Source organism: Rhinolophus ferrumequinum, chromosome 9 (assembly GCF_004115265.2).
Source record: "Rhinolophus ferrumequinum isolate MPI-CBG mRhiFer1 chromosome 9, mRhiFer1_v1.p, whole genome shotgun sequence".
Taxonomy (NCBI): domain Eukaryota; kingdom Metazoa; phylum Chordata; class Mammalia; order Chiroptera; family Rhinolophidae; genus Rhinolophus; species Rhinolophus ferrumequinum.
The window spans coordinates 37,906,783-37,934,626 of record NC_046292.1 but is presented as its reverse complement, the minus strand read 5'-3'; the positions used below and the strand labels follow the sequence as shown (position 1 = coordinate 37,934,626).

The 27,844-nt window shown below is 38.7% G+C and overlaps 1 protein-coding gene across 1 annotated transcript in view; it reads right to left on the bottom strand.

Annotated features, from left to right (window-relative positions):
- Positions 1 to 1,528: 1,528 nt before the first annotated feature.
- Positions 1,529 to 27,844, bottom strand: part of SCP2 (sterol carrier protein 2) — a 104,047-nt gene continuing 77,731 nt past the window's right edge. Inside the window, exons 13-16 of the mRNA XM_033114185.1 lie at positions 22,741 to 22,834; positions 13,517 to 13,646; positions 5,222 to 5,301; positions 1,529 to 2,558 (exon numbers count right to left, since the gene is read on the bottom strand). Of these exons, the coding sequence (XP_032970076.1) occupies positions 2,463 to 2,558; positions 5,222 to 5,301; positions 13,517 to 13,646; positions 22,741 to 22,834 (400 nt within the window). The 3' untranslated portion in view covers positions 1,529 to 2,462. The remainder of the gene's footprint in view (positions 2,559 to 5,221; positions 5,302 to 13,516; positions 13,647 to 22,740; positions 22,835 to 27,844) is intronic.

Sequence of the window (27,844 nt, the reverse complement as noted above, 5' to 3'; positions counted from 1 at the left end):
TGTTCTTTGTATGGTTCACTCCTCAACCTTTAGCTCTCAGCTTAACTATTACCTCCTCAGAGATGTCTCCCTTAACCACTTTATCAAAGGAAACCCATCACTGTGATTCTCCATCCCAGCACCCTATTTCCTGCATGGTAATAATCTGTAATAATTATTCATCTCTTTGATTGACTGTCTCTCCCCCTAGGCTGTAAGTACCTTAAAGGGAGGATCTCATCACTACCACCGCCCTCAATACAGTACCCTATACACGGTCAGCATTCAATAAATACTTGTTCAATGAATGAACAAATAAAAAAAGACTCAAAAGTGAGACCTAAGAAAACACTATAGACATCATATCATGTATCAGAAGCAAGAGGTAGAGGTAGTGGTAAGGACAGGAAGGGAACTCACATTTACAGGAAGGGAACTGAGAATGAGTAGGATGTACGTAACACTGATTTAGGTATGTTACATATGCTCTCTCTCTAGGTTCTCAATAATCCCAGGAGGTCAATATTAATATCTCCACTTTATAAATCAGGCAACTGAGACTCAACCTGCTCAAGTAGCAAAACCAGTAACAGCAGCAGTTTTAACCCAGACCTGTTAACCTTTTCCCTCCAAACCACGATGCTTCCCTAGGAATTAAACTGCTACTATATTTCATCACTAAGTAATATTCTATTATACATATAAGTTGCACTTACATATGAATATATTTCTACTCCAGGAACCAATTTTCATTTTTCTGTTTGTTTTTGTTTTTTTCAGGCTCACCCTAAAGCCTATTTCAGGTACCTCATGTTAGCTGGGACAAGTGAAGGCAGAATGAGGTAGCAAATTCAAACTACAGATAAATCAGACATTTTGTTGGAACTTTTCTCTTGACGTCTTTTTCATCTCAGAGTAAGAAGCTACTATGATTAGGAAGGAGGTCTGTGCTCTGAATTCATTTTATGGGACTTGAGATCAACTTATATTGGGTTAATTTACTGTCTTGCCCCATTACCAAATGCTGTTCTTCTGGTCACAGAACATGCAAAGTTAAATGGTCTATGGGGATCTGACCCACAGCCCTGATTTGATTCACACGGGCTCCAAACATCTAAACAAACAAACGAAACCACCTGGCTTTTTGCCTCTGACCATCTTGGGATGAAGTAATGTGTTAACAACAGAAAGGTAAGGCCTGGATAACTCCCAAACAGTTTTGCTGGGCTCTGAGTAGACTCACAGGATGATCAGAGCTTAAGAAATCTTAGAGACCATCTACTTAAACCCCTTCTTTTAACAGTTTAGCAAACAGGCCCAGGCAGGCAGTTATTTATTTGCCTAAGAGAAGCAAGACTCCTGGCTCCCAGTCAAGTGCTCCTTCCACTACAACACACGGCCTGCCAAAGCAAGGACTAGTGATTATGTCAAGGTAACCAGTAGATAACGTCTAGATGACACAGACTGTAAATCCCCCAATGTTTCTCTTTACTCTCCATCATTTTGACAACCCTGAACAAAAAGAAAAAACACAATAAAAACAAAGGCGATCAGGAAGAGCTATTTTAATTTTCTATTAGATTTTTCTTCCAAAAGCATTATTTTACCCCATATGTTACTGAGTTATAAGAAATAACATTAGCATTAGAAAAACTAGGATGAAAGATATATGTGGATAATTAAACTAAACATATGAAAAAGTTAAATTATAACAAGAGACTGAGAGCTTTATAAAGTTTAAATTAATATAAGATTATAATTTTAAAACTGTGCATCTCAAAGGGAATTTTATTAAATTATTTTTAACAGTGTTGACTCTAACACTGATGTTTCAAGAAGGAAACTCATTTAAAAATATTTTTATTTAAAAAATAGGCATGTGTACTGCTATAAATTCCTGCCCACCCAAAAGCTCTGATCATATCTCTTTTATTTAGATTTGGGAAGAAAATACCATATTGATGGCACAAAATGCAAAATCAAAAAATTTTTTTTAATCCCAGTACAGAATTGTAAAAGCTATTAATGTAAAATAGATTAAAGTCATTAAGTGCACAACACGAATTACTGGCCAGCTACTGGCATTTTGTTTCTTCCCTAGTTCTCCCAAGGAAAGCTTAAATTGAATCTTCAGCAGAATAATCCTTAAATATACTTTATAAGCAAAATGAGAGCTTTTGTTTACATAGTTTTGGGATTTTGCTGTTCCTAATTTTATTCTGAAATTCAATTTTACCCCAAACCATAATTACCATGTTAACTTTGTAATGCACAGTTGTATGCAGTTCAGCAAAGCAGTAGTAATACCACCAGGCTCTATTCATCCAGAGCTCAGGAAAAACAGGACTGATCACACCCATTTAAAAACATAGCTCATGCTATTTGCCAATGCGTGGTTTCAGTTTAGGTTCTGACAATGAAATATATGGCTATATATCTATATGTCTCATCTTGATTTTTCCAAGGTAGGCAAAGGAAGTTCTTCACAGCTTCGCTTTTTCTGGCTGAAGCTGAAGATTTTGTAACTTCATAGCCAGGCCCATGTTGCCCGTGATTTTCAATTTGCCTTGAAAGAAGGCCTGTGAGTGAGAAGAGAGAAAATTCATTACATGGTGTTTTTTGTTTTGAGATTGCTGATATTTCTAGACTATCCAGCCCTGAGATAATTTATTTACCGGGTCCCTTATACTTTCTTCAAAAGACGAAATTTGCTTTCTGGAGTAGATTTAGACCCAGATTCTTTCAAAGGAAGGAACTGTAAAAACCATGCTTTTACACAGAGCAGTCAAAAGGCACATTTTCCCAAATGTCTTCTCTTAGAAACTGAGTCTTCCTTCACCTGCCTTCCTCAATGCAGTACGTTTTCCAAATATTAGACTAAGTGGGTTCATACTAGATTGATTTTGTTTAAAAACATCACATGTGGATCAGGAATATGACCTGAAATTTTCAGAAGTCTGCCGAGAGAAAAAGCATGTGAATACACTTAGAAACTCTTAGAATACAATATGGATGAAATGTCATCAATTTTTTCTTTTTCTGGGTCTCCACGATAAAGGATTTATCCCTAAGGAGGAAGGCCAGGCAGCCTGCTGAGACGGAGGTGCTTGCGTTAATCTTTGGCTCAAGAGGAATCCAACCTCTGAAGAACAGAGCCACAATTTGTTCCATGTAACAAATGCCTGGGATTAGATCACATGATGCTTGCTAAATTTATCATGTAACAAAATCCCAGGAAAACTTTAGAGAAATATCAAAATTGGGAACATAGCATGACTTCCTGCTATGACCTCAGTCCTTTAACTCAATTCTGAAAAGAAGGAAGGGCTAGGTGTAAAAAGTTCCTCATCATCTTAGTTTTTTAACAAGTACATTAGGAAGTTAGGAGCTCTTCTGCCTCATCCATGGGAACGCAGAGCTCTGCTTTTTCTACACCTCTGGTAAGGGTGACTAATTCCTTTTTTTTTTGCCTCCTCTGTCTGGACAAACTAAATATTTCCTTTCTATATGGCACACAGCCTTCTGTCTGATGACTTAAAGGTCAGGTGTCTCAGAACACAATATATTTAACACATGTCCTCGAAAAATATGGACTAGCAGTACCTAGAAGAGAAACGCACCATCTTTTCCTTTCTGTTTAATTAAAAGAGAAAATGACTTTTTATTGACTAATTATTATAAAGAAAACATGAATCTTCACCCTTTAGAGAATCCAAACATAAGAGTCATTTTAGTCTGGCCCTAGGTGTGCTTCATGTGTGCTTGCTGACAGAGAGTACGCTGCCTTGTTTCAACTGTAGCCAAACACTGAAATTATAATTTCCACTGCATTTAATGGTCTCCAGTCAAATCCTCAACTGAGCATGAGGGAAGGCCATTAGCGCATTAATAGAAAGGTCTGCCATTTTTATCTTTAATTCCTTTGAGTGCTAACAGGTGTTCAAGAAAAATAAGGTGACACTTTGCTCCCCAAACTGAGAGAAGGAGAGCAGCTGATCTGTGAAGTGTGATCACCCTGCCAAGGAAGTGCATGGAGTGAGAGCACGGCAGAATGAGAAGCAGAGCGGGGGAAGGAACATGACAGCCAGCTCCTATATGGTGGCCTCTGTCTGTCCAGATTTTTGGACCGGGCTCAGTGGGTGGAAACAGATGTACGTCTCTCATTTGTCAACACATAAACTGAAATATGCTTAGTTGTTTAGAAAAAGCATTTCAAACTGTCCTAACAATTGGGAGTCAGATTTAGTTGTTTTATCCAATCTTTCAAATTACCATGGGACCACTGGGAAAAGACCTAAAACAAATCAGGCTGAGGCAACAACAACAAAAAATAAAGTTACAATGGAAAGAAGCAACTTAGTCTCCTTTTTGTTATCTATGGCTAATGGAAAGCTGTATGAAGTCTGTTCACCACTATGCAATTCAAGAGTACAAACCCTTGACAATTTGGGGACCAGGAAAATCTATACACGGTATAAATACATTTTAGACAAATACAATTTAATCCAGCAATTGTGAAAACCTAAAAATGTCAGGCATCACACTAAGTTCTGGAGACATGAAGATAAGTTAAGATGTGGTTTGTTCCTTTGAGATACCCACAATCTAATAGGGAAGATAGGCACATTCTGAGTAATAAAATGTGACAAGTGCTAAGCTAGCAGCCCAAGAGGTGGACCAAGGGAGGGGCTGGCTACAGCTCCCCAACTTGGAAGAAGGTCTTTGGAGATGACATCTGAGCTTATTTTGAGAGACAAGGAGTTTGTCAGGGAAGGACAGCTCAGACAAAGAGCATGGGCAAACACACGAAATGTAAGGTCACTTTTGTTCAAACCACTCCCTCCTGCCACCTGGATTGCTCCTACTCTCCATCTGTGCATTGCTCACTTCTGATCACCCTTAGGACTCAGCTCAAGTGTCACTTCCTCTCTGAGCCTTTCTCTGATGGCCCAGGAAGACATGGCTGCTCCTTCCCCCACCCTTCCCAAACACAAACCAGGCGTGGTACATTGGATATCTGGCTGCACTTATCTCCTTGTAGATCTGTCTCGTACCAAACTGTGGGGCCCTGAGAATTTCCAGCACATGGGACAGTGTCTGGCACATAGTTTGCTCCACAAATGTTTGCTTTTTGTTAAGTTTGACCACTTTGCACTTTAAGGTATGAGACTGAGGCAGGAGATGAAGTGGAATGGACTAAAAGACCCACCTACCAGAAGGACAGAAGTGCCATCATACTTACCGACTGTGGATTCATTTTCCCAGTCATTAAAGCCAGTAAGTCCGAGTCAGCCATTGTGATTGTGCAGTCGGCCTTCTTATCTGAACCAGAGATAGGTAGGAGAACGAAGGAGAAAAGGGACCGGTTCAGTTTTACTTATACATTTTCATCAACAGCCACTGACTGCACGAGAATCACATCTAGTGCCAGAGCAGTGTGAGGGAACGGCACTCACACACATTTCTGTGGCAGCCTGGTAAAATGTGGCATAAATCGCAAGCAACTTCGACGTCTAACAAGAGGGAATTGATTAAATAAATAATGGTATACTCATTAATGGGATACAATGCAGCCATTAAATGATGTGGATTTACATTTTTTGGCCTGAAAAGATGTTCATGTTATATTGTTCATGATACTGCTATAAAATCAATTACGAAACAAACTATAAGCATGATCCCATTTTTGCTTAAAAATTGACATTCAATTACATAAGGAAAACATATGTAAACTTAGACATCAATATATTAATAATAGTTACTGTGGTGCACAGACTCTAAAATGACCCCGCGAGCTCTGCCTCCTGGTGTCCATGGCTTTGTATAATCCCTTACCCTCGAGTACAGGCAGGACTTGTCACTTGCTTTTAGCCAATAGAATGTGGCAAAGGTGGTGAGATGTCATTCCTGTGGTTCTGTTATGTTATATAAGACTCTATCTTGCTTGCCAGCAGACTCACTCTTACTCTCCTGCCAGCACTGAATAACCTAGCTGCTATGCTGTGAACTGCATATGGAGAGAGCCATGCGGCAAGTAACCGGCCTTTAGGAGCTAAGGGCAGACTCTGGCCTATAACCAGTAAAAAAACTATTATAAAGCTATCATTCATACAGCTGCAAAGAAATGAATTCTGCCAGCAACCTGAGTAAGCATGGACATGGACCCTCCCTCCGTCAAGTCTCCAGATGAGAACCCAGCCTGTGAGGAATACTCAGAGGCTCAGCTAAGCTGTCCTCAGCCCCCTTACCCACGGAAAATGTAATGTACTTTATGTTTGTGTTGTCTTAAGCCACTAAGTTTGGGGTAATTTGTTATGAAGTCATATAAAATGAATACATTTACCTAGATCAGGGGTTAACAAACTTCTGTAAAGGATCAGACACTAAACACTTTACGTTTTATGGGCCACTAGGTATCTATCGCAACTACTCAACTCTGCCCCCATATCTCAAAAGCAGCCACAGATAAAACAAGTTGAGTGTAGCTATGTTGCAAAAAACTATTTTCAAAACAGGTAGCATACCCTGAGGGAGAAGATATTTGCAATTAATATATCTGCCAAAGAACTTGTATCCAAAAATATATTTAAAAAACTCCTATCATTCAATTAGAAAAGGTTAGATAATCCAATACAAAAATGAGCAAATAACATAAATAGGTACAAAAGAGGAATCTCCAAATGGCAAAGAAAGTACATGAAACAGTGTCCAACTTCATTCGTCATCGGGAAAAGGCAAATTTAAAGCATGGATGAGATATTACTATACAATACTCGAATGAATGTCTAAAAAAAAAAAAAAAGGCAATATCCAGTGCTGGTACAGATGAGGAGCAACTGGCAGAGCAATGCCACGCTGGCAGGACTGTAAAAGCCACTGGAGAAAACACTCTGGAAGTTTCTTATAAAGCTACCATACACATGCCCTGTTGACCTAGTAATCCTACTTTTAGGTGTTTACTCAAGAGAAATGAAAACATGTCCACACAAAAACCTGTATGTGAATGTTTGGAGTGGCTTTATTCAAACTGCCAAAGCTAGAGAAAACCTAAATGTGTATCACCTGGGAAATGGACAAACTACTCAGCAAGGACAAAAGGGAACAAACTACTGATGATCCATACAACAACAAGAATGAACCTCAGTGAAAAAAAGCCTGCACAGAAATACTGTAACCATGTATAAGACATTCTGGAAAAAGTAAAACTGCAGGGACAGAAATAAGATTTGTGGTTGCCAGGGCCTGAGGGTGGGAGAAGGAGATTGACTACAAAGGGACATGCTACTTTTTGGGGTGATGGAAATATTTTCTATCTTGATTTTTGGTGGTGGCTATAAAACTATGCATTTGTCTAGATTCGTAGACTTGTACATCGAAAAAGGGTAGATTTTATTCTATGTAAATTATACTTCAATGAACCTGACTAAAAAAAAAACTTCTAGTACCATGTACTGTCAAAAATGTGGAACAAATGCAACTCTCATATAATGTGGAAGGGAATGTAAAACAGTACATCCACATCAAAAACTCTTTGGCTGTATTGTAGCTTATGGTTTAGTATTTCCATTCCTGGTTATATGCCAAGTAGAATGAATACATATGTCCGCTAAAAGACACATATGAGAATGTTTATAATGGCTTTATACAGAAGGTCCCAAAATGGAAATACTACAAAGATACATCAACCATGGAATGAATAAATAAATTCTGGTGCACTCATCTAGTAAAAAACGAACTACTGCTACACACAACAGTATTAATGAATCTTACAATGCTGAGCAAAAGAAGCGAGACTAAAGGAGTAAATATTTTATGGTTCCATTTATATGAATTCCCAAAATAAATATAATCAATCTATGGTGACAGGATTTGGAATACTGGCTCTTTTGGGGAGTGGACAGTGATGGGAGGAGTTGTGAGGGAGGTTTCTGGGGTGCTGGCGACACTCTGCACCTTGATCTGGGAGATGCATTTGTTTGTTAACGCTTATAAAGCTGGACATACACTTTGTATTTACGCCCTTTATTACAGGCTAGTCTTCAATAACAATTTTGTATAAAAAAAAACAAAACCAGGCGGTGGGTTGGAGTTGGCCCACAGGCCATAGTGTGTTAGCCCCTGAAGTCGATGGTGGAATTACAGGAGACTAATTTTTTCATTTTGTCTATATTTTCTAATTTTGTCTATAATGTATATTACTTATATAATACAAAGTTTTTGAAATATTAATTTTAGTATCAAGGCACAATGAAAATAAAAAGAATATACAACAAAGACTCTATTAATAATCTCATTGCTAAATCAGCCATGTCTACCTTGGACATATGACAGGTGAAAAAGGAAAAATTCACCAAGAAATCACATTTTTCAGCAGTGTTTTTAAGCAGTGAATGCCACAATAGCACTGTAACAGCTGACTCCTCCTCAAATTAAATCTGGGCCTCTCCCAGAAACCAAGTCACTTTCTATCTCACTAGTCTGTTTTATTTTTCTTCATTGCACTTATCTGAAACTACCTTATTTATTTGTATATTTGTTTTCTGTCTGTATTTAGCCAATAGGATGAAAAGTTCATGGGGGCAAGGCCCTTGTCAGTTTTGTTCACTACTATATTCCCAGGTCCTTGAAGAGTGCTTGATACATAAAAGGCAATCAATAAATACTTGTTGAATAAATAAATAATGTAGACTTTGAAAGATTAGCAAACTATGGCCCAATAACTAATCACAGTCTATGCCTTAATAAAAGAGAGAGGAATAGCTATGGTTTGAATGTTTGCGTCCCCCCTCCCAAACTCGTATGTTAGAATCCTAACGCCCAATGTGATGATGGTATTAGTAGGTAGGGCCTTTGGGAGGTCACGGGGGTGGAGCCCTACTAGATGGGATTAGTTCCTTATAAAAGACCCTCCAAAGAGACTCCTAGCCCCTTTCACCATGTGAGCCCACAACAAGAAGGCGCTGGCGATGGACTAGGAAGAGGGTCCTCACCAAATGTGACCATGCTGGCACCTTCCTCTTGTACTTCCAGCCTCCAGGGCTGTGAGAAATAAATTTCTGTTATTTATAAGCCACCCAGTCTGTGGTATGTTTGTTATAGCAGCCCAAATGCATGAAGACAGTGGTAAACTATTAAAGCATAGCATGCCCATGTTATTAAATAACTAAAACAGGACTGAAAATAAAAAGTTTTTATTATATATGTTACAACTCAGAGATAGCCTCTAAACAGAATGAGATTCAATGGCCATTCCATTTTTGCCTCTAATGAAATTTTCTCTTATAACTGGAAAAAAAAGGTGTGAAGCCTTGAAAACAAAGGAATTTACAATGAAAAAAATCCAGTTCTCCTGTAGATACGTATCATTAAATAGCGGGGGTGGGGAGGGGAGCTAGCAAATTGAGATAGTTGGACTTGATTGATAGTTGGACTTGATCCTCATGTCCAAGAAAGGACTCTCAGTCATTGAAAGGGTCCCTTAGGAAGTCAAGTCTGCTACTGCCGCCGCCATTGCTGCTGATGGAACATCAGCATTTACTGAGCTCTCGTTATGCCAAGCACTTCACTTACAGGAAATCATTTGATAGTCACAACTCTACGAGGGTCAGAGAGGTCAAATAACTTGCCCAAGATCACACAGCTAATAAGCAGCTGAGCTAGGTCTGAAAGCAGATTCCTGAAAGCAGCTAAAGCCCATCTCCCAACTCTCAAGCCCTATGGCTTCTTTTTCTTACAGGAAGGAGACAAACATTCAACAACTCAGTTTTAATTGGGCCTTCACCAGCTCATCAGCATTTGGTGAATCCCAGATGGTTTCTCACTTCCCCACATCCTTTTGAGAAGTCTTAGACAAGTCTAATGTGTTCAAGCAGAATTAGTGTTTAATTTACTGAGCACTTACTATGCCATAAGTGCTTTGCATACCTTATCTCACTTAATTCCCACAACAACTCCATAAACAGAAATTATTCTCGCCATTTTCTGAGACAATTGGACTCAGGGAAGAGATACACCTAGTAAGTGACAGAGCCAGGGTCTGAACCCAGGTTTGGGGTCTCTTTCTACTGCACCTAGTGGATGGTAGAGACTGAGGCTTTCTATATCGTGTTCCTCACAGAAGGGCAGGGTTGAGAACTCAAGTGCTGAGAAGGAAGAATAAAGGAATGAGAGAATAATGTCATGTCGGATTAATCAAAGTTGGCTTCCTAGATATGCTATGTGAGTTGGTTTCAAAGGAGAAGAGGGAGGGGCCGAATTCATGGGGAAGGTACTAAAAGGCACCTAGGCAGGAAAAAAAAAGATGGAAAATGCACAAAATCTAAAGTATAATCATTACCAAACTCTTAGAATATAAGCAAATGAAATACATTTCAGTAAATCTTACTTCGTTAACAGTAAGTAAATCTCTCAACACTATGTACATGCCAAAAGAACTAGCAATTCTCTTTAAGATGCCAGTTCAAACTAGGACAGGTTATTAATGCTTTAACGTACCTAATCTCTAACAAATGGTCATTTGTTGGCTGATGTAAAAGGAGCTGGCAATTTCCAGTGGTGGCTTTTACTGGGTAAGTCCATATTTCAGCGCCACTCCTGGCTGCCAACAAGTGTCAGTTTCAGCAGAAATTACCCTGCCCCAGGGTAAAAATCCCTTCAGGTCTGGGATGGGGCATCTAATGTGGGGAGAGCTCATTGCCAGAGTCCATATGCAGGGAACAAGGTTTTTCTAAAATTACGCAATAGCTTTCCATCAGCATATTCTCTTTCATGACAAACATACGCCAATAACGAAACAGTAGAAAACGATTTTTAAATCACCTTAACATCTGCCTGGGCATATCAGAATATAACCCTGAAGTAACTATTAACCTTCAGTTATTTAAATAACTGGCACTATTTCCCAAAAGTTCTTTTTATTTCTAAAAGCTAGAATCTAGATGAAGCATTTAGTTTTTCTTCATATACCACATTCGAGTGGCAGCTCATAGAAGGCAAACATAGTTATTTTTCTGTTCACTCATTTTGAGGAATAAAAAAAAAAAGTCTATATATAATTCCGGAACTTTTCCACAACTCTATCCTGCGCACACCAGACAGACGCCCTTACTACTGCTCAGCTTTTCCTTCATGAATCTCTAGTTGATTCCTCATTCAACAGTGCATATAACACTGCTCTTAACATTTTCTCCTGTCTCCAAGCTCTAAACTCGGTATCAGAAGCACTGCCAACCTTCATTCTACTTCAACATGCCCCTGAATATTTATGTTCCCTCTCAGAGGAAGACGTGTCAATCCCTCCTTGCTAAGGCTCACCTTCCTTCTACCTGGGCTCCTGATGCCAACCTCTCCTCCAGGAGCACCCTCAACGATGTATCAGTGACCAGCTCGACCATTCCTGACAGACCTCCTATATTACCAACAGCTTCCAGGGTCCATCAACTTCACCCCAAATTTCCATGGCAGTGACCCTGTAACAACATCCTTTTTTCTCGCTGCCAGCACTCAGGCTATCCTTTCTGCTCACTTAAATAGGGGCAACCTCCATCCTCCTAATTGCTCTCTCTGCCTCTGATTTCTCCCTTCCCAATTCATCAAGTCCAATGCGCCAGCTTCATCCTCTAACACACAGCTCTGACTTTCGCTTTTTCTTCTTAAAAAGCTCTAACGGCTTGATTACATATTAAATCACTTTCAAAGTTCAAAGCGTGGTATTTTAAGCCCTCCAAAAAGCTGGTTCTCATCCGTCATGTTTCTTAGTTGCACTAGGCTCTCTCCAACAAGAGGAACATAATACACAATGCTGCTATCCCTTACTGAATGCTTACTAAGCATCACTCATTCATTCTACTGTTCATTTTTATGCTATTGATTTTACTGAAAGCCTACCCCGTGTCAGGTACTATTCTAGGCATTGGGAATGCAGCAGTGAACCTAACAGGCAAAAAGCTCTGCCTTCATCATGCAGCTTACAATTCAAGAGGGGGAGCTGAGCAATAAGTAAATAAGTAAGTAAAATATTATATGGTATATCAGATGGCGGTAAGTACCATAGAGAAAAATAGGAACTGGTAACGGGGGTGTGATTTTTAAAGTGTGGTTAGGGAAGGGCTTCCTGACAAGGTGAATTTTGGACAAAGATCCAAAGGAAATGAGAGAACAAACTATGAGGATATCTGAGGGAAGACAATTCCAGGCAGAGGGAACAAAGTAGAAAGCCCCTGAATGGGGAACACTCCATGTTCAAGCAATAGCAAGGAGACCAGTGTGACTGGAGCAAAGTGAGGCAGAGAATACTGGGGCCAAATCATGGGGTGCCACTGTAAGAACTTTGGCTTTTATTCTGAGTGAGCTTACAGCCATTGGACGGTGTTAAGCAGAGAAGGGTCACAATCTGACTTAAATTTTAAAATAACCACTCCAGTTGGTGTGTGAAGAATCTGTAGGGAGCAAGGTTAGAAACATGGAGATCAGGCAAAAAAATGATGGAAACTCAAGCCAAAGATGTAGTAGAAGAGAAGGACAAAATTTGCTGATGGATTAGACTGTAGAGTGTGAGAAAAAGAGGCGCCGATGATGACTTCAAGGCTTTTGGACTGAGAACTGGTCAGACAGAGGACCAATTTACCGAGATGGGGAAGACAGTGAGAGTACATAATTACAGGGGAGCGGGAGGAAGATCAGGAGTTCAGCTGTACACATTAGCTTTGGGATATCTATTAAGTATTCAGGTAAACTTGTCAATGAAGCAGCTGGCTCGACCCCTTGGAGTTCAGTGACTGGGTCCACACTGATGATATCCCAGAGTCATCAGTGCAGAGGTAGTTTTAAAAAGCATGAGACTAGATGAGATCCCCAGTAGCTAGAACTGGCCTTGGAGCACTCCAATGTTCAGAAATTTGCAGATGAGGAAAAACAGGAAGAGAGGCCAAGAAGGAGTAGGTAAGAGGAAAGCCAGGAACAATAATATTATCATGAGGGCTGGGAATTAACCACCGACTTTAAGAACGTCATCACTGGTGACCATTGCAAGAACAGTGGAATAGTGATGAGGACAAAAGCTGACTAGAGTGGGTTCGAGCAAGACTGGGATGAGAGGAAGCAGAGATAGTGAATACAGTCAACACGTCTTTCAAGCCACAAGGCCACACACTGGACCATGTGCTTTACAGATTAAAAGATAATTCTCTTAATCCTCCCATCAACCCTGTGAAATAGGTACCACTTATTATTCTCATGTACAGACGAGAAAACTGAGGCTCAGAGAAGTTAAATAATTATTCAAGGACAGAATCTTTGAGTGGTAAGGCCAGGACCCTTAACCCAAGTTTGTCTAATTCCAAAGCCTAACATTGGTGACTCTGTGATAGAGCCTCCCAGCCTCTGGGAGGAGGCCACTGTGACCTGTTCCTATTCCCAAGGGTTCACTAGTTCTTTAACAAGGTCCGAAAGCCAGCCTGTTCTGGGAACACCAGGGCAGGCTCCCATTTTCCTTTGTGAACTTCTCAGTTCCTATAAATAACGTCATTACTGCACTGACCTGAGTTAGGATGCACCGATCCTTTGCCGTTTTTCACATCCACCACCCATGTGGCTTCTTTACCCCCAGGGCCATCCTTCACCTTGAAGGCAAAAATACCACCGATTTTCTTCACAAACTGTTCCCCCTCCTGGAAAGAAAAAATAACATTGGGAATTATATTAAGTTCATTTCTCTGGCTTTTTTCTCCAGCAATCAAATTAAATGTTTACATAGATACATGACGTGAGCAGCTGGACCAGCAGGCAGTTCTCAAGCTCCCTTAGGATCTTTTACTCAGAAAAGTCTGAAGGGCAACCAGGCAAAAACTCCCTCATCTGCCAAATCTTTTGTTTAAAAATGGCTTTCTGGATACAGCTGGTGGAAGGAAAGGGGGGTGGGGGGTGGCACAACAGCATTTTTCACTGAAATAGCCTTCATGTATCTCAGTAATTTCTGAAAGATTCACTCTGGTGTCCCTAAATGTACAAACCCCCCTTCCCCACCCCTGTGTTTTACAGGTAAATTCCTTTACATTATTTTTGGCTTCCCACAATCAGCACTTAAAGATATGTGGTTCTGAGATCAAAATCTTTTTTGTTGTTGTTCAACCAATTTTCTGGATTATTATAAAGAATTGTACAATAATATACCATCTACCACTTACTTTTGGATCTTGAAGAATGCAGCTGGAAAAATAACCTCAGATACATATCTCTGTATAGGGGGTTTCCATGCCCCCGCCGCTCCCCTCCATCCCCACTCTGCTTCACCTTTCCTTACTGAAATACCGACTGAAACAATGACTGGCACCAGACATTGTTCTCAGCACCAAGACTATAGAGCAGGAGTGATAGGGGCAAGTGATAATACACTGTGGTGACTGTGACAATATACTGAGGTAAAGAAAAGCACAGGGGACTAATGGAGCACAGAGAAGAAGCTAAGCCAGGTGGCCAGGTGAAGGAATGACAACCACCTCACACATCTTGTAAAAAAAAAATAAAGCAAAACCACATAATTTTATGCAATTATTCTTCTTTACAGAGAAAACACATTGTAATATGGAAAAATTCAAATATCGATAAGCAAAAAAAAAATACAAATAATTTATAATTTCATCACTCAGAAAGTATTTTAGAATAAATGCCTTTTTTGCTCTCTGCATATACATTTTTAAAATGGCATTATATTGTATATACTGCTTTGTAATCCACTTTCCTGTTTAATATAATTATTCTCATTACTGTGGCCCTAAATATTATTCTACCCAATTTTTTTTTATTCTACATAATTTTAAATGACCACATATAGTCTTTCACTGTAGAAGTATTTAACCAATACTCTGTTACTTGATATTTAGATTAGTTCTAACTTCTGGCTCTTATAACTGCTGTGAGTAACATTTGTATATCTAAATATTTTTATATAGCCTCATTTATTTAAGATTAAATTCCTAGAATTAAAACTCTGCTAATTAAGAACACTGAATCTGGACTCAGCATAGGTTTGAATTCCTGCTCTGCCACATACTTATATAACCCTGGGCGAGTTATTAAACCTCTCTGAATCACAGTTTTCTTATCTGTGAAATGGGGATAATAGTAGTAGAGTTATATAACTCAGAGTTGTAGGAGACTTAAATTATGTAAATGCCCATAAAGCACAGAGTAACTGCTCAATAAATGTTAGCATTCCCCCCCCCCCATGATCTGTCTGCTATTCCTGTACCACTATGATGGCTTTATAATGTACTTTACTCTTCAGTACAGTAAATCCCCATCATAATTCCTCTCTTCCAAATATTCTTGGCTATTCTTGGATTTGTTTGAATGGTTTTTCCCCCCTCCAGATATATACTATAATCATTTAATTAGTTCTCCCCAAAACACTGCTGCATTTGGATGGGGTTACCTAAAATATATGTATCTATTTGGGAAAGAAGCAGTATTTTTACAATATTAAGTCCTCCCATCCATAAATATAGTATATCTTCAAGTTTCCTTTGATGCCCCATGGCAATGTTTTGTCATTTTTTTTCTCACATTGGCTTTTATATATTTCTTACTTTATTGTTAGGTATTTTTATATTACTCTTATTAATAATATATTCTTCAATATGTTTTATGACTGGATTACTGCAAACATATAGAAAATATATTCATCTTTATTTATTTTGGAACTGGCTATCTTTTGAGTTCTCTTATCATTTCTAATAGTTTTTATTTCCCACCTTCTTTATTTCAGCCTTACATCCCTATAATAATTTATATCCATGATTCTTCCATTTGGTATCATAATATTCATTCCTTCAACAAAGATTTAAGTGTTTACTATGTTCAGGCACTATGTTAAGTGCCTGAGTACTCAAAAAATTATTATCCCTGAGGAATTTACATAAGCTGACATCAGACACTAACCTCTATGTATGCAGAGAGCCTAGTCAAAGTTACTTTTTTTGTGTTTTGTTTGTTTTATAAATTTTATTAAGATATCATTTACATACTATAAAATTTACCCTTTTAAAGTATACAATTCAGTGGTATTTCAGTATATTCAGAGTTGTGCAACCAACACCACTCTCTAATTTTAGAATGTTCTCACCACCCAGAAAAGAAACCTATGCTTATTAGGATCACCCCCCCACTCTTATTCTCCCCTCCTGCTAGCCCCTGGCAACCACTAATCTACTTTCTGTCTCTGTGGATTAGCTTATTTTGGACATTCCATATAAATGGACTCATACAATATATGGTCTGTTGTGACTGGCTTCTTTCACTTAGCGTAATATTTCTAAGGTTCATTCAGGTCGAACCATGTCAGTAATTCATTCCTTGTTATGGTCAAGTAATATTCTACTGCATGGATATAGCACATTTTGTTTAGCCATTCATCAGTTGATGGTTGTTTCTTCTCTTTAACTACTATGAACAATACTGCTGTGAACATTTGTGCGCAAGTTTTTACATGGACATAGGCTCTAATTTCTCTTGGGTATGTATTTAGAAGTGAAACTGCAGTCCTAAGGAGGTGTTTAACTTTTGAGGAACACTGTTTTTTAAAGTGAATACACCATACTACAATCCTGCCAGCAATGAAGGAAGATTCCAATTTCTCCACATCCTCACTTTCGTTTGTCTTTTTTATTTTAGTCATCCTAGTGGTGTGTCAATATTTTTCTTATACATAGATAACATACCTGAACCTATTTAGGGTCAACCATAGGTCTTAGGACTCCAAATAAGCTACTCTAAAAATATTTAGTCTAAGCCTATTTATCTCGACCGTCATGGAGGCAATTCTTACACGTGGGTGTCCTGAAATCAACTACCAATATTTTATAGCTATATCAAGAAACCAAAATGACTGTCAGATTTAACTGAAAGGGAAATTCTCTTATTTTGGCTTTCCTTTAAAAATTTCACTCAAATTATTTTAAGTTAACTTAAGGAAAAATTACTAACAACAATAAAAATCGATGGAGGGAGATAAAGTTTTCAAGTGCTTTTATATACATTTTTTCTTTAATCTTCATAAAACTCTATAAGTAGATAGGTACTAATATTAGCTCATTGAGCAAAAAAAACAATTGAGGCTCATAAAGATTAAGAATCCTTCAGACTATTCTCCATCCTGCTGCCAAGTAATCCATCTAACATAACCCATCTCACCCCTACATAATCCACGTAACACTTTCAGGTTTGGATTTCTTACAGAGTTTCCCATAGTCTACAGGATTAAGCCTGTCTTTACATACCGTATTTCCCCCAAAATAAGACCTAACCAGAAAATAAGCCCTAGAATGATTTTTCAGGATGCTTGTAACATAAGCCCTACCCCAAAAATAAGCCCCAGTTAAGATCTTCAGCCAGACGGATGCATTTAGTACGTCCATTGCAACACACAATAGACGTACTGAATTTAAAATATTAATATATAATTAATATAAATCAATATTATTGATATTAATACTTAAAATAAATGATAATATAAATTATAATTAAGTATTTGTAAATACCCAAGCAGGCGCCTTCGGATGAGAGATAAACGCCTATGTAAACGGATGAACTCGAGACTTATTGCTGAATGACCAATCGGAGTACAGATACAACGCACGAATAACATACGCACTTGATAACGAACAGACGTGGTTGTGTCTAATATGAATCTTCGTAATTCAATATGTCGTGTGTTGTAACGGACGTACTAAATGCACTCGTATGAAATAAAGAAACATTTTCTGAATTTTAGTGCCTGCAATTTTTCGTTGCTTTTGTGTGGACCATCATTCTTAACTGTCATCATTTTTGTTGCCACTCCTGGCTCGTAAGTCTTCAATTAACAATTGATTTAATGGTAGATTTAAAGGGAATAGTATTTTGATCCCCAGACAAGATGAGTGCAAAAAGAAAGCTATTCCGTCGAGTACAAGAAAGGAATCATGGAGGAATCCTGGGGCAAGAACCTTACAGCTTTCTGCAAAAAGAAGGTGGATCACCGAATGGTCCGAAAATGGCGAGCAGAGTAAAATAACCTCAGTCAACAGGTGGACGAGGGAAATGCTAAGAAGTCCAAGTGTGGATCAGGTCGGCAACCATTATTTCCTGAGCTAGAAAACATCATCTGTGAATGCACTGCAGACAGAAGAGCAAAGGGTTTGGTTGTGCGCAGGGCTGATATTCAAGCATTTGCTCTTGCAATGGCACCACAGTTAGAAATATCCCCAGAAGAATTCAAAGCATCACAACACTGGCTGGATGGCTTCCTTCAGCAATATGAACTGTCTCTAAGATCGACAACACTGTAAAAGCTGGAAGATACTGAAGTTATTAAACGTGCACTTGCATTCAAGTCCTTTGTTGATGGCATCGACTTTTCTAAATACCAACTTTCCAACACGATTGCTATGGATGAAACTGCAGTGTTTATGGGCCAAGGATCTCAAACGACAATTGATCAGAGAGGTGCCTCGTCAATCTACATTCCCTCCACTGGTTACGAAACTGCAAGTGTTACCTGTATTTTGGCAATTCGTCTGGATGGAAAGAAAGCCCCACCTCTAATCATCACTATGGGCAAGAAAGATAAGGTTGAACATGTTTCAGGCATTCATGTTCTTGAAACCAAGAAAGTCTGGTGCATACAAGCAGTTATAAAGAAGAGGGTCGATTTAATGCTGCCACTTGTTTTGCGAGGTGGCCAAAGAGGTCTGCTAGTCTGGGATTCAGCCAGCACTCACTGTGCTAAAGACATGAAGAACTTCCTTGCAGAGAGAAGAACAGATCAAATAATGATTCTTGCAGGAATTATTGCCTATCTCCAGACCCTTGATATTGCAATAAATAAGCCATTTAAGGACCATTTGCGCATGGAAATCAATGACTACATTGAAAATAGAATGGAGAGAAATCAGTGTGGAAACTGTGAAGACTAGCCTGCAAGAGGTCGTGACTTGGGTGAAGAATTCATGGGATGAAATCACTGACAGTTCTGTTGCCAATGCACTATGAGCAGGCTACATGGACAAGAAGTGCTCATTTAAGGAGAGCTCTATTGCTGGACATGAGAGATTGGGGCCAATGGTTCTGCAGGAAATGGAGTCACAAGAAATTCAAGCCGGAATTCGGTGTTTGGAATTATGACAATGTTCCAGAAGATGATGAAATGATTGTATATGAATAAATGTAGATTTCTATACATGAATAAATGAATAAATGAAGATTGTTGTACATGAAAAAATAAGGCATCCCCTGAAATAAGCCCTAATGTGTCTTTTGGAGCAAAAATTAATATAAGACCAGGTCTTATTTTCGGGGAAATATAGTACTATTCAAGATTCGTCATAATCTGAAGGATATTTATCTGTTATCTTCAGATACTGTTTAACCCTCCTCAGGCTTTATGTGCTAACAATACTGCTCATTTTGAATTCTAGGAACGTATGTGCCTCACGGTCCTTGCTCATGCCCTGTTCTGGTCACTCACCTCCTCCTATTCCTTATTCCCACACCAACATCATCAATGCAAATCTTAGCTCCCACGCTAACTCTTCTTTCTGGGAAGTGTCTTTTTTGTTTCTACTGGATACTTTGATGGCCCTTTGCACATGCACCCAGGTTTCTTGTTAAAGCAAGAAAATTTTTTATGTCTCTCTTCACACTAAACTCTATGTCTCCTCACAGGCAGGGACATATGGCTAGTAAGTAGTACAACCAGAACTCAATCCCATGTTGGTTTAACTCCAAATTCAATGCTCTTTCCATTTGACCTCACCATACTGCCATACTGCAGAGGAGGATACATCAATACTTCTGAACCTTAGCCTTTGAAAGCAGTTTGTCACCATAAGTGAACTAAAAGAAAATTCAAAGTCTTCTCCACATTCCTTGAAAACTATTATTCCTCAAGGTTCTGTGGAGACAATCTAGAAGAGTGGATTGATAATGCTGGTGTGTTGGGTCACTCAAGAGCCAGGCTTCCTTTGGGGCCAGCAGCCCCTGAAGGACTACTTCCAGGTGCATTTATGCCATCTGCTTGCACAATGCCTCAGGAATAGAGCTTTGACAGACACCAACAAGTTGGAGCAGGAAAACACCAGCAAACACTTAGAAATTCTAGCCGCATACTTGGAGAGAAATTCCTCCCACTTCCTTAAAACAAATGTAGATTAATTTTGCACTTGGTATTACTTTGGAGAACCAACTTACCCTCATAAAATCACATCCTTTGGTCAATAAAACATTTTCAATTCAAGAGAGAGGGAGAGAGTTAAAAGGGGAAAGAAAATACACATTTGTTGCGAAACTGGAGATCATTAATACTAAGAAAGTTCTAAGTGCCTCCTTGCTTGAAGAAAAGGACTTCTTTTTGAGTAGGTAAAAGGTCAAGGAGTAGGTCCTGTCTTAAACATAATAGGAACAAAAAATTAAGAGAATTCAAAGAAGGGCAATGAGGTATTGCTAACAAAGACAAAAGTGGAAATAAAATCTCTTGCCAGGCTAAGGCAGAAAATTCATGAATTGACAAAAGATTCCAAGACTTTCACTTTCTAGTCCTACAAACATTTAGGAAACTGACAATCGTGGGAAGGAGAAAAGAAACAAGGGGACAAGGTCCATGCAAGTGAGGTTATGGAAGGAGAACAGAATTAAAATAGGAGCAAGAGGCATACATTTGCAAAGCTAAAAGAAGACTGTGAAATAAAAACAGCACTGCTTTGTTAATCTCAATAATGAAGTATTCAATGATTGACATCTAGCCAAAGCAGATACTCTAAACTAATTATTTTTATTTGATTTTTTTTTGACAGAATAAAATTGAAAAAATGGAGCAACCTGGCAGAAGTAACTATGCTATAGGGTTATTCTGTAGGAAAATATTGGTGACATGAAAAAAAAAAATTTCAAGCTGAGCCCTCAAGAGTCCAATTTCATTTCAGTGGATGTTTGTACTGAAAGAAAATTTTAAAAACAAGATTTTTTTCCCTACTACATTGGCAAAGATTTTTTTTTTTAAACCAGCCAACATAGCACTGGAGAAAGTATGAAGAAAAAACAGTCACTCTCACGAATTATTATTAAATTTGTAAATCAATACACTTTTTGGGTGGATAATTTGGCAATATGTATCAAAATGCAAAACACACATATCCAACTACCCCACAATTTCCCCCTTTAATTAAGTACGCTAAGATAATCATAGCATTAAGTACTTAAAAATGAGTACAAAAGGAAATTTATTAAACTATTGTTTTATTTGTAAAATTTAAATACAACCTGATGCTCATCACAGGAGACTAGTTAAATAGATTATGGTACATACATTCTAACGTGTGCTATGTGGTCATTAAAACTGATGGTAAGAACTTATCTTTATGGGCATAGAATGGACTGTCAAGAGGAAAAAGTAGGTTATAAAACGAAAGGTATCTTCACACAGGTGTATTTCTACAAGATGGTGGTAGGACAGGTCTGTAACAGCTGCACCAGTGCCTGCTGGCCAAAAATTGTCAGTCCTGGCCTTTTCTAAATCAGCAAAGTTATTGATCAGTATAAAAATCCTAGAAATGCAGGGTCCTTTGTCAAGGCACAGTGGTGACATTAGCTGTTTTCCCACCCACAATGCTATCAACTTAGATATCAAGAAGTCTTTGTGCTACAATAAGGGAGTTACGAGATATGCACAATGTTTGCCGTTCACTCCGTGGCTCTAACACAAGTGAAATACATACGATACAGCTCAATCGTTCTGAATCCTTTTCTTTATTTCAGCCAACTTTGATTAGCTTAACAGATATGCAACTGGAATAGTGTGGCTGTGGCAGTAACTGTGCCTTGTTGGTCTCAAAATTAAAACCAATAATAAAATCCCAAGATGCCTTTAGGTTTGAAACAATGAGTTAAATATCTCATTTTGCCTGATGAGATTAGCTCTTTTTTTGGAGAGTGAGTTACTGTTAGATTACCTTAGTATGATTATTATCTATCAATAACTAATTATTATAGATAAAAACAGATCTGTATATATAGTACAATTTTAAAAATTCAATATGTATTGTATGATCCTAGTAATGTAAAACTGTACATTCATATACACAGAGATGTCTGAAAGAATGTCAACCATTGTTAACATTTTAGTGAACTCGAACATTTCAGAATGTTTTTAATTTTTCTGTTTTATATGTTTCTGTATAGTGTGAACTTTTAAAAAATTAGCATCATTTTTATAAGAAAAAAATCAAATTAAAAACTACTTTTAAAAAAATCAAGCACAAAAGATTTCTTTTTAAAAGGAGTTTTGATATTAGGTAGCTTTAAAAGCTCCCTTTAAATAGTCTTTTGAATGGTTCTAAGTAGAATCTTTTTAATTCAAAATAAAAATTACACCAAAATAAATTAGAATCCCTTTACATATGAACTCTATCCATAATTATTATCGCCCTGACAAAGAGAAGATGGAAAAAAGTGTGACAAGGGTTAGCCTTTCCTCTGAAGTTAAGATCTCAATAGAAGTTTACTATAGTTCTTCATACAACTCAGATATGGAGACTTACATCTCTAAAATGCACTCTTATCAGAGTTACAAGGGAACCATAATAAACTCGCAGAAATCTAAAATACACTAAGTATTTGACAATATGGTATAAATTTTCAACTCATACCACTTCATGGCAACACCTGAAATCTGTATATACTTCTTCTAGCCTCATGGTCCTCCTGGTAGTATTTTATATAAATCTTACTTACCTCTTCAAGTTTCTTCTCTATCTCCTTAAAGACCAGGCTTGCCTTAAACCCATCAGCTGCAGAGCTGGTTGGAGCAGCCTCAATTTGATAAGTTCTAAAAGAATTGGGAAATAAAAGAATTGGGAAAAAGAGTCAATTTCAATCCATGGAGTCATACAGATACTAGGTTTTTCAACATTTACACAGTAGTAATTTTCAAAAACCCTAAAACCAGAGGTGTTGTGACTCTTACCCAAAGGAAATTGTTATTAAGCCTTTATTTTATGAAAGTCTGTTTTATAAAACAAGCTTTACTTCCCATTTTTTCAACAAATATGAGCGTTCACTAGGTGCTAGTCACTGTCCTTGAAAATACAGTAAACCAAAGAACCTACCCTCATGAAGTTTATATGCTAGTGAGGGAGAGAGACAATGGAACAAGCAAAAAAATAAAGAATATACTTATTATGAAGAAAATAAGGCAGGTTAAGTGGCTATAGAGAAAGTGCATTTTTGTGTGTTGGGTGTTCTATTTCAGGTAGCCGCGTCAGACAGCCTCTCTGAGGAGGGGATACTTAAATTGTGTCAATGAGCCAGCCACGTGAAGATCTACGAAGGGAAGCCAGTTCTACAAAGAACTTGAGGTAGAAAATAGCTTGGCAGTTAAAGGAACTGAAAGAATGCCAATGTGGCTGGAGCAGAGCAGACAGAAGGATCCAAGAGCACAGAAACATGCAGGCCCAGGTAACAGGGGGATTTATAAGTCATGGTTAGGTGTTTGGGTTTTATTAGGTTGGTGCAAAAGTAACTGCAGTTTAAAAGGTTAAAAATAATTGCAAATACCGCAATTGCTTTTGCACCAACCTAATAAGTACGATGAGAAGAACTGCAGGGTGTAAGTTGGAGAGTAGCATGACCCAATTTACATGTAATAAATCTGGCTGCCAGCTGGAAAAGGGACCAGAAGGGTACAAGTGGGGAGGCAGGGAGACCAGTTAAGAGACTGCTGAAGTAGTCCAGGCAAAAGATGATGGCGATTAGAACAGGGTTATAAGGAAGTGGGGAATAAGCAGAGGTTGGATTTGAGATGTATTTTTTACCTGTGATACAAGATATGAATTTAACAACCATTTACCCATTGTTTGTTGATACGCAGGGAACCACTTTAGATAAATGGCCTCTATGGCAGAAGCAACACAGTCTTTACAGCCACAAAGGCCTGGGCTGGAATCCTGGGAGCTTCCTCCACTTACTAGCTATGTGATTGTGAGCCAGCTACTTCCTCTCTGTGTACCTCTGGTGAAGAGGTAGGGAAGAAGCTGGAGAGTGCCAAAGACTTTGCAGAAGTAAATGGAATTCTGTGTGTAAAGCACCTAGTAGCAGAGCCCCTAACCCATGGCAAAAGTGATAGACATGAATGTTACGGGCTCCAGAATGGCCAGAGTTAGATATAGACAGAAACTCAAGGGGTCGGAGGAAGATGAGGGCATCTTAGGATGTTAGGTCATTCCTCTGACACACCACAAGCATGCTGTTGGTGGCGGGATTTGAAGGAGTCAAGAGTAGTAGCTGCCCAGTACGCACTTCTTTCTTTCTCTACCCCCTCTCCTTCTGTCTCTTTTTCCTCTCTCTCCACCCATCGCACCCATTCTCCTTTCCTTCTTTCTGCCGTTTCATAAATATTTAACGAGTGCTTGCTACATGCCAAGCATTGTTCACGGTACTAGGAGTGTAACAGTCAACAAGTCAGACCGATCCCTGTCCTCACTGAGTTTACATTCTTCCAATGGAGGAGAAAAGGAAGTCAACAGACAAAACAATTACAAGTATTAGGAAGCAAGCAAACAGAGGCACCTACTTTAGGTAGGGCAATCAAGGAATGACATCTTTGAGCAGCTGAATTTAAGCTAAGACCCAATTAAAAGAAGAAAAGAAGTTAGCCATTCAGAGAGGAAACTGCCAAGTCCCTGAGACAGAAAAGAGCTTGGTATGTTAAAAGACAGTAAAACATGACTAGTGTCATTAGAGCACAGTAAGTGGGGGGAGAGTGACAGGAAATGAAATTGGAGAACCTGGCAGGGACCAGATAGTGCACGCCACAGTAGGAAATCTGGGAAGCCACTGAAATGATTAAACAGGGAAGTGAAATAGTTTGATTTGTGGTATTCTGACAACAGTATGCTGAATGGAGGAGGGAGAGGGGTGCAAGAAGAGAGGTGGGGAGATAGTCAGGAGGCTGCTGGAGTGGTCCAGGTAAGACGTTAGGTGGCCTGACTACAGTGGAGGCCGTCTGCCAGTGGAGGTGGAGAAAAGGCAGCGGATTCAAAATCAATTTTGGAGACAGAATCCTTAAGTCTTCCTGCTGGGAATGAGGGAGATCTAAGACAGAAGGGGAAGGGCAAGGAGGATTCCAGTGTTTTGCTGGAATAACAGAGAACGGTGTCATTTGATAAGAATGTAGTAAGAGTAGAAGCGATCAAGCTTCATTTTAGGCACAGTAAGAGTAAGTATGAGATATTTGTGATACAAGAAGGCAGTTGGGTATGAGAGTCTGGAGCTCAGAGGAGAGGTCCAGCTGGAGATACAACGGAGATCATCACCAGCATAATGAAAGTATTTCAATCTGTGGGAACTGAGAAGCTCACCTTGGGAGAATTACAGAGAAAAACGAGAGCACGGGACAACACCCTATGGAACTCCATTATTTAGAGATCTGGGAGAGAAGGAGAAGCAGCTGCCAGTGATGCAAGAGGAAAACCAGTAGAGCATGGTGTCACACAAGCTGAGAGGGGAGAAAGAATCTGGAGGGAGGAGTAAACTATGTCAAATGCTGCCAAAGGTCATGTACCTCCCGGCTTTGGCAACATGGCGAGTACAGGTGACTTTGACAAAAGCAACTTTAAGGAAGTGGTGAAAGGTAGATTATAGTGAATTAAAAAGTGAATAAGAGAGGGAATGAGGCAGTGTGGCTCTTTTGAGACATTACTTTTAGGAGAAGAGTGAAATGGAGTGGTCTCGAGAGGAGTGTAGTGCCAAGAAAAGTGTGTTCTTATTTTAAGATTAACATACTCAGCATGTTTGCCTGATGATGGCAGTGAACCAGGGAAAGGAGATACAAGAAGTCCTGAGAATGTGACAGGGGATGAGATCTAGTGGCCTGTGACAGGAAGAGGAGGAGACTCAAGGAAAGAAAGAGGATCGAATGGGTACAATTCTAGATAGGCTTATAGGTCTTGGGATGGAAAATGAGGGAGCTTGGGTCTAATGGCTTCCAATATTTCACCAACATGTAAGGCAAAGTAATCCGCTGAGAATGAGAGTAAAAGGGTGGGTACGGGAAGTCTAAGAAGTTGAAAAGTGAGCCTACCAGAGAAATCATATTAATATCATGAATATGGATATTGATGAATATGGATATTAGGTTGGAACCTAAGCTCCAACCATGCTGAAACACATGCCGTTCTGAGCATGGAAGCTACTTCATGCTTCTGTGCCTTTGCCAGTGCTGCTCCCTGTGTCTGGAATACCTCTTAGCAAATTCCATTTTAATCTCCAAGACCCAGGCCATGAAGTTCCTTTATTGTGAAACCCTACTAAATGTCAGCTTCTCAAGAGCAGATGCCACATCTTGCTTAAAATAATAATCTTTATATCCCCCGTTCTTAGCACATAATAGGTATTTAGTAAATCGTGACTAAATGGAATGAAAATTACATTGAATTCTCCCTCACCTAAATCTTCATTTTGTCCTGTTCCATTTAGAGCAGAATTACTTATGATACACAATCCTCTCTGTCAAAAGTCTGAATGAGCAACCAAAAATCAAGTGGCCACGACTAGTCTTCCACAAGCCAATTTCATTTCATTAATGGTCCAACTCTTTAGCTTTTAATGATCTTTCCTTTCTCCAAGCTTGCCACTTCCTAATTGTACATGATAAAATAATAACTGATACTAGTAGCAATTTTCAGTGTACAAAATATCTTGATAATTTGTGGGGCAGAGTCCAGACAACAAGTTCCCACAGGTCACAGACACCTCTTTATCTTGCTTGTTTTGAAAAGCACTTCAAGCTAATGATGAACCAACTTTTTATCCGTATTAGAAAAAAAAAGTTAATATATAAAACATTTATCAATATTTTCTGAAAATCCCACATACCTTACAATTTATTTGATATGTGCCCTGCTCTAGGGCAACTGAATATAAATCAGGCAAACTCAGAAAAGGATGTTCCTCATGATTTCATTATACAAAGTTCTTTTAGTAGAAACTAAATTCTGATTTTTTTTAACTTGGTTTATATACAAGTTTCCTGAAGTAAACTAAACCTAGGACATAAAATATTGAGAGGGACTTTGAAGATTAATTATTTGGTGTATGAATTCCCTCTATGCTTCCTGAAAACTTTCATTCTAAGGCCTAGAATACAGGCACTGCTTCAACAAGGTCAAAGATCTCAAGTACAGAGTGGCCAACACAACAGGAACTTTGAACTCAGCTAGATGAAGGTCAGAATCTTGATTTCTACCATTTAAAACTCTCTTTAGGTAAGTTGTTGTAACTCTGATCATGAATGTCCTCATCTGTAAACAAGGTGTAAGACCTACCATTTGGGACTTTATGAGGATTAAACAAAGTACATATGAAGCACCAAGCAAGGTCCTGATACACACTAGGCCCTCAAAAGGTGGCTGTTAAAAGAATCATTGCAACTCAATGATAAAAAGACAAACAACCCAATTTTAAAATGGCCAAAAGATCTGAATAGATTATTTCTCCAAAGATATACAAATGGCCAGTAAGCAAATAAAAAGATGCTCAATATCACTAGCCATTACGGGAATGCAAATCAAAACCACAGTGAGATACAACTTCACACCCACTAGGAGCTAAAATAAAAAAGGCAGACAATAAAAAGTGTTAGTGAAGATGTGGACAAATTAGAATCCTCATAACAGAATATTGTTCAGCTATAAAAAGAAATAAAGTACAGGCATACTACGTTTCACTGCATTTTGGTCTACTGTGCTTCAGAAATTGCATTTTTTACAAATTGAAGGGTTGTGGCAAACTTGTGTTGAGCAAATCTACTGGTGCCATTTTTCCAACAGCATTTGCTCAC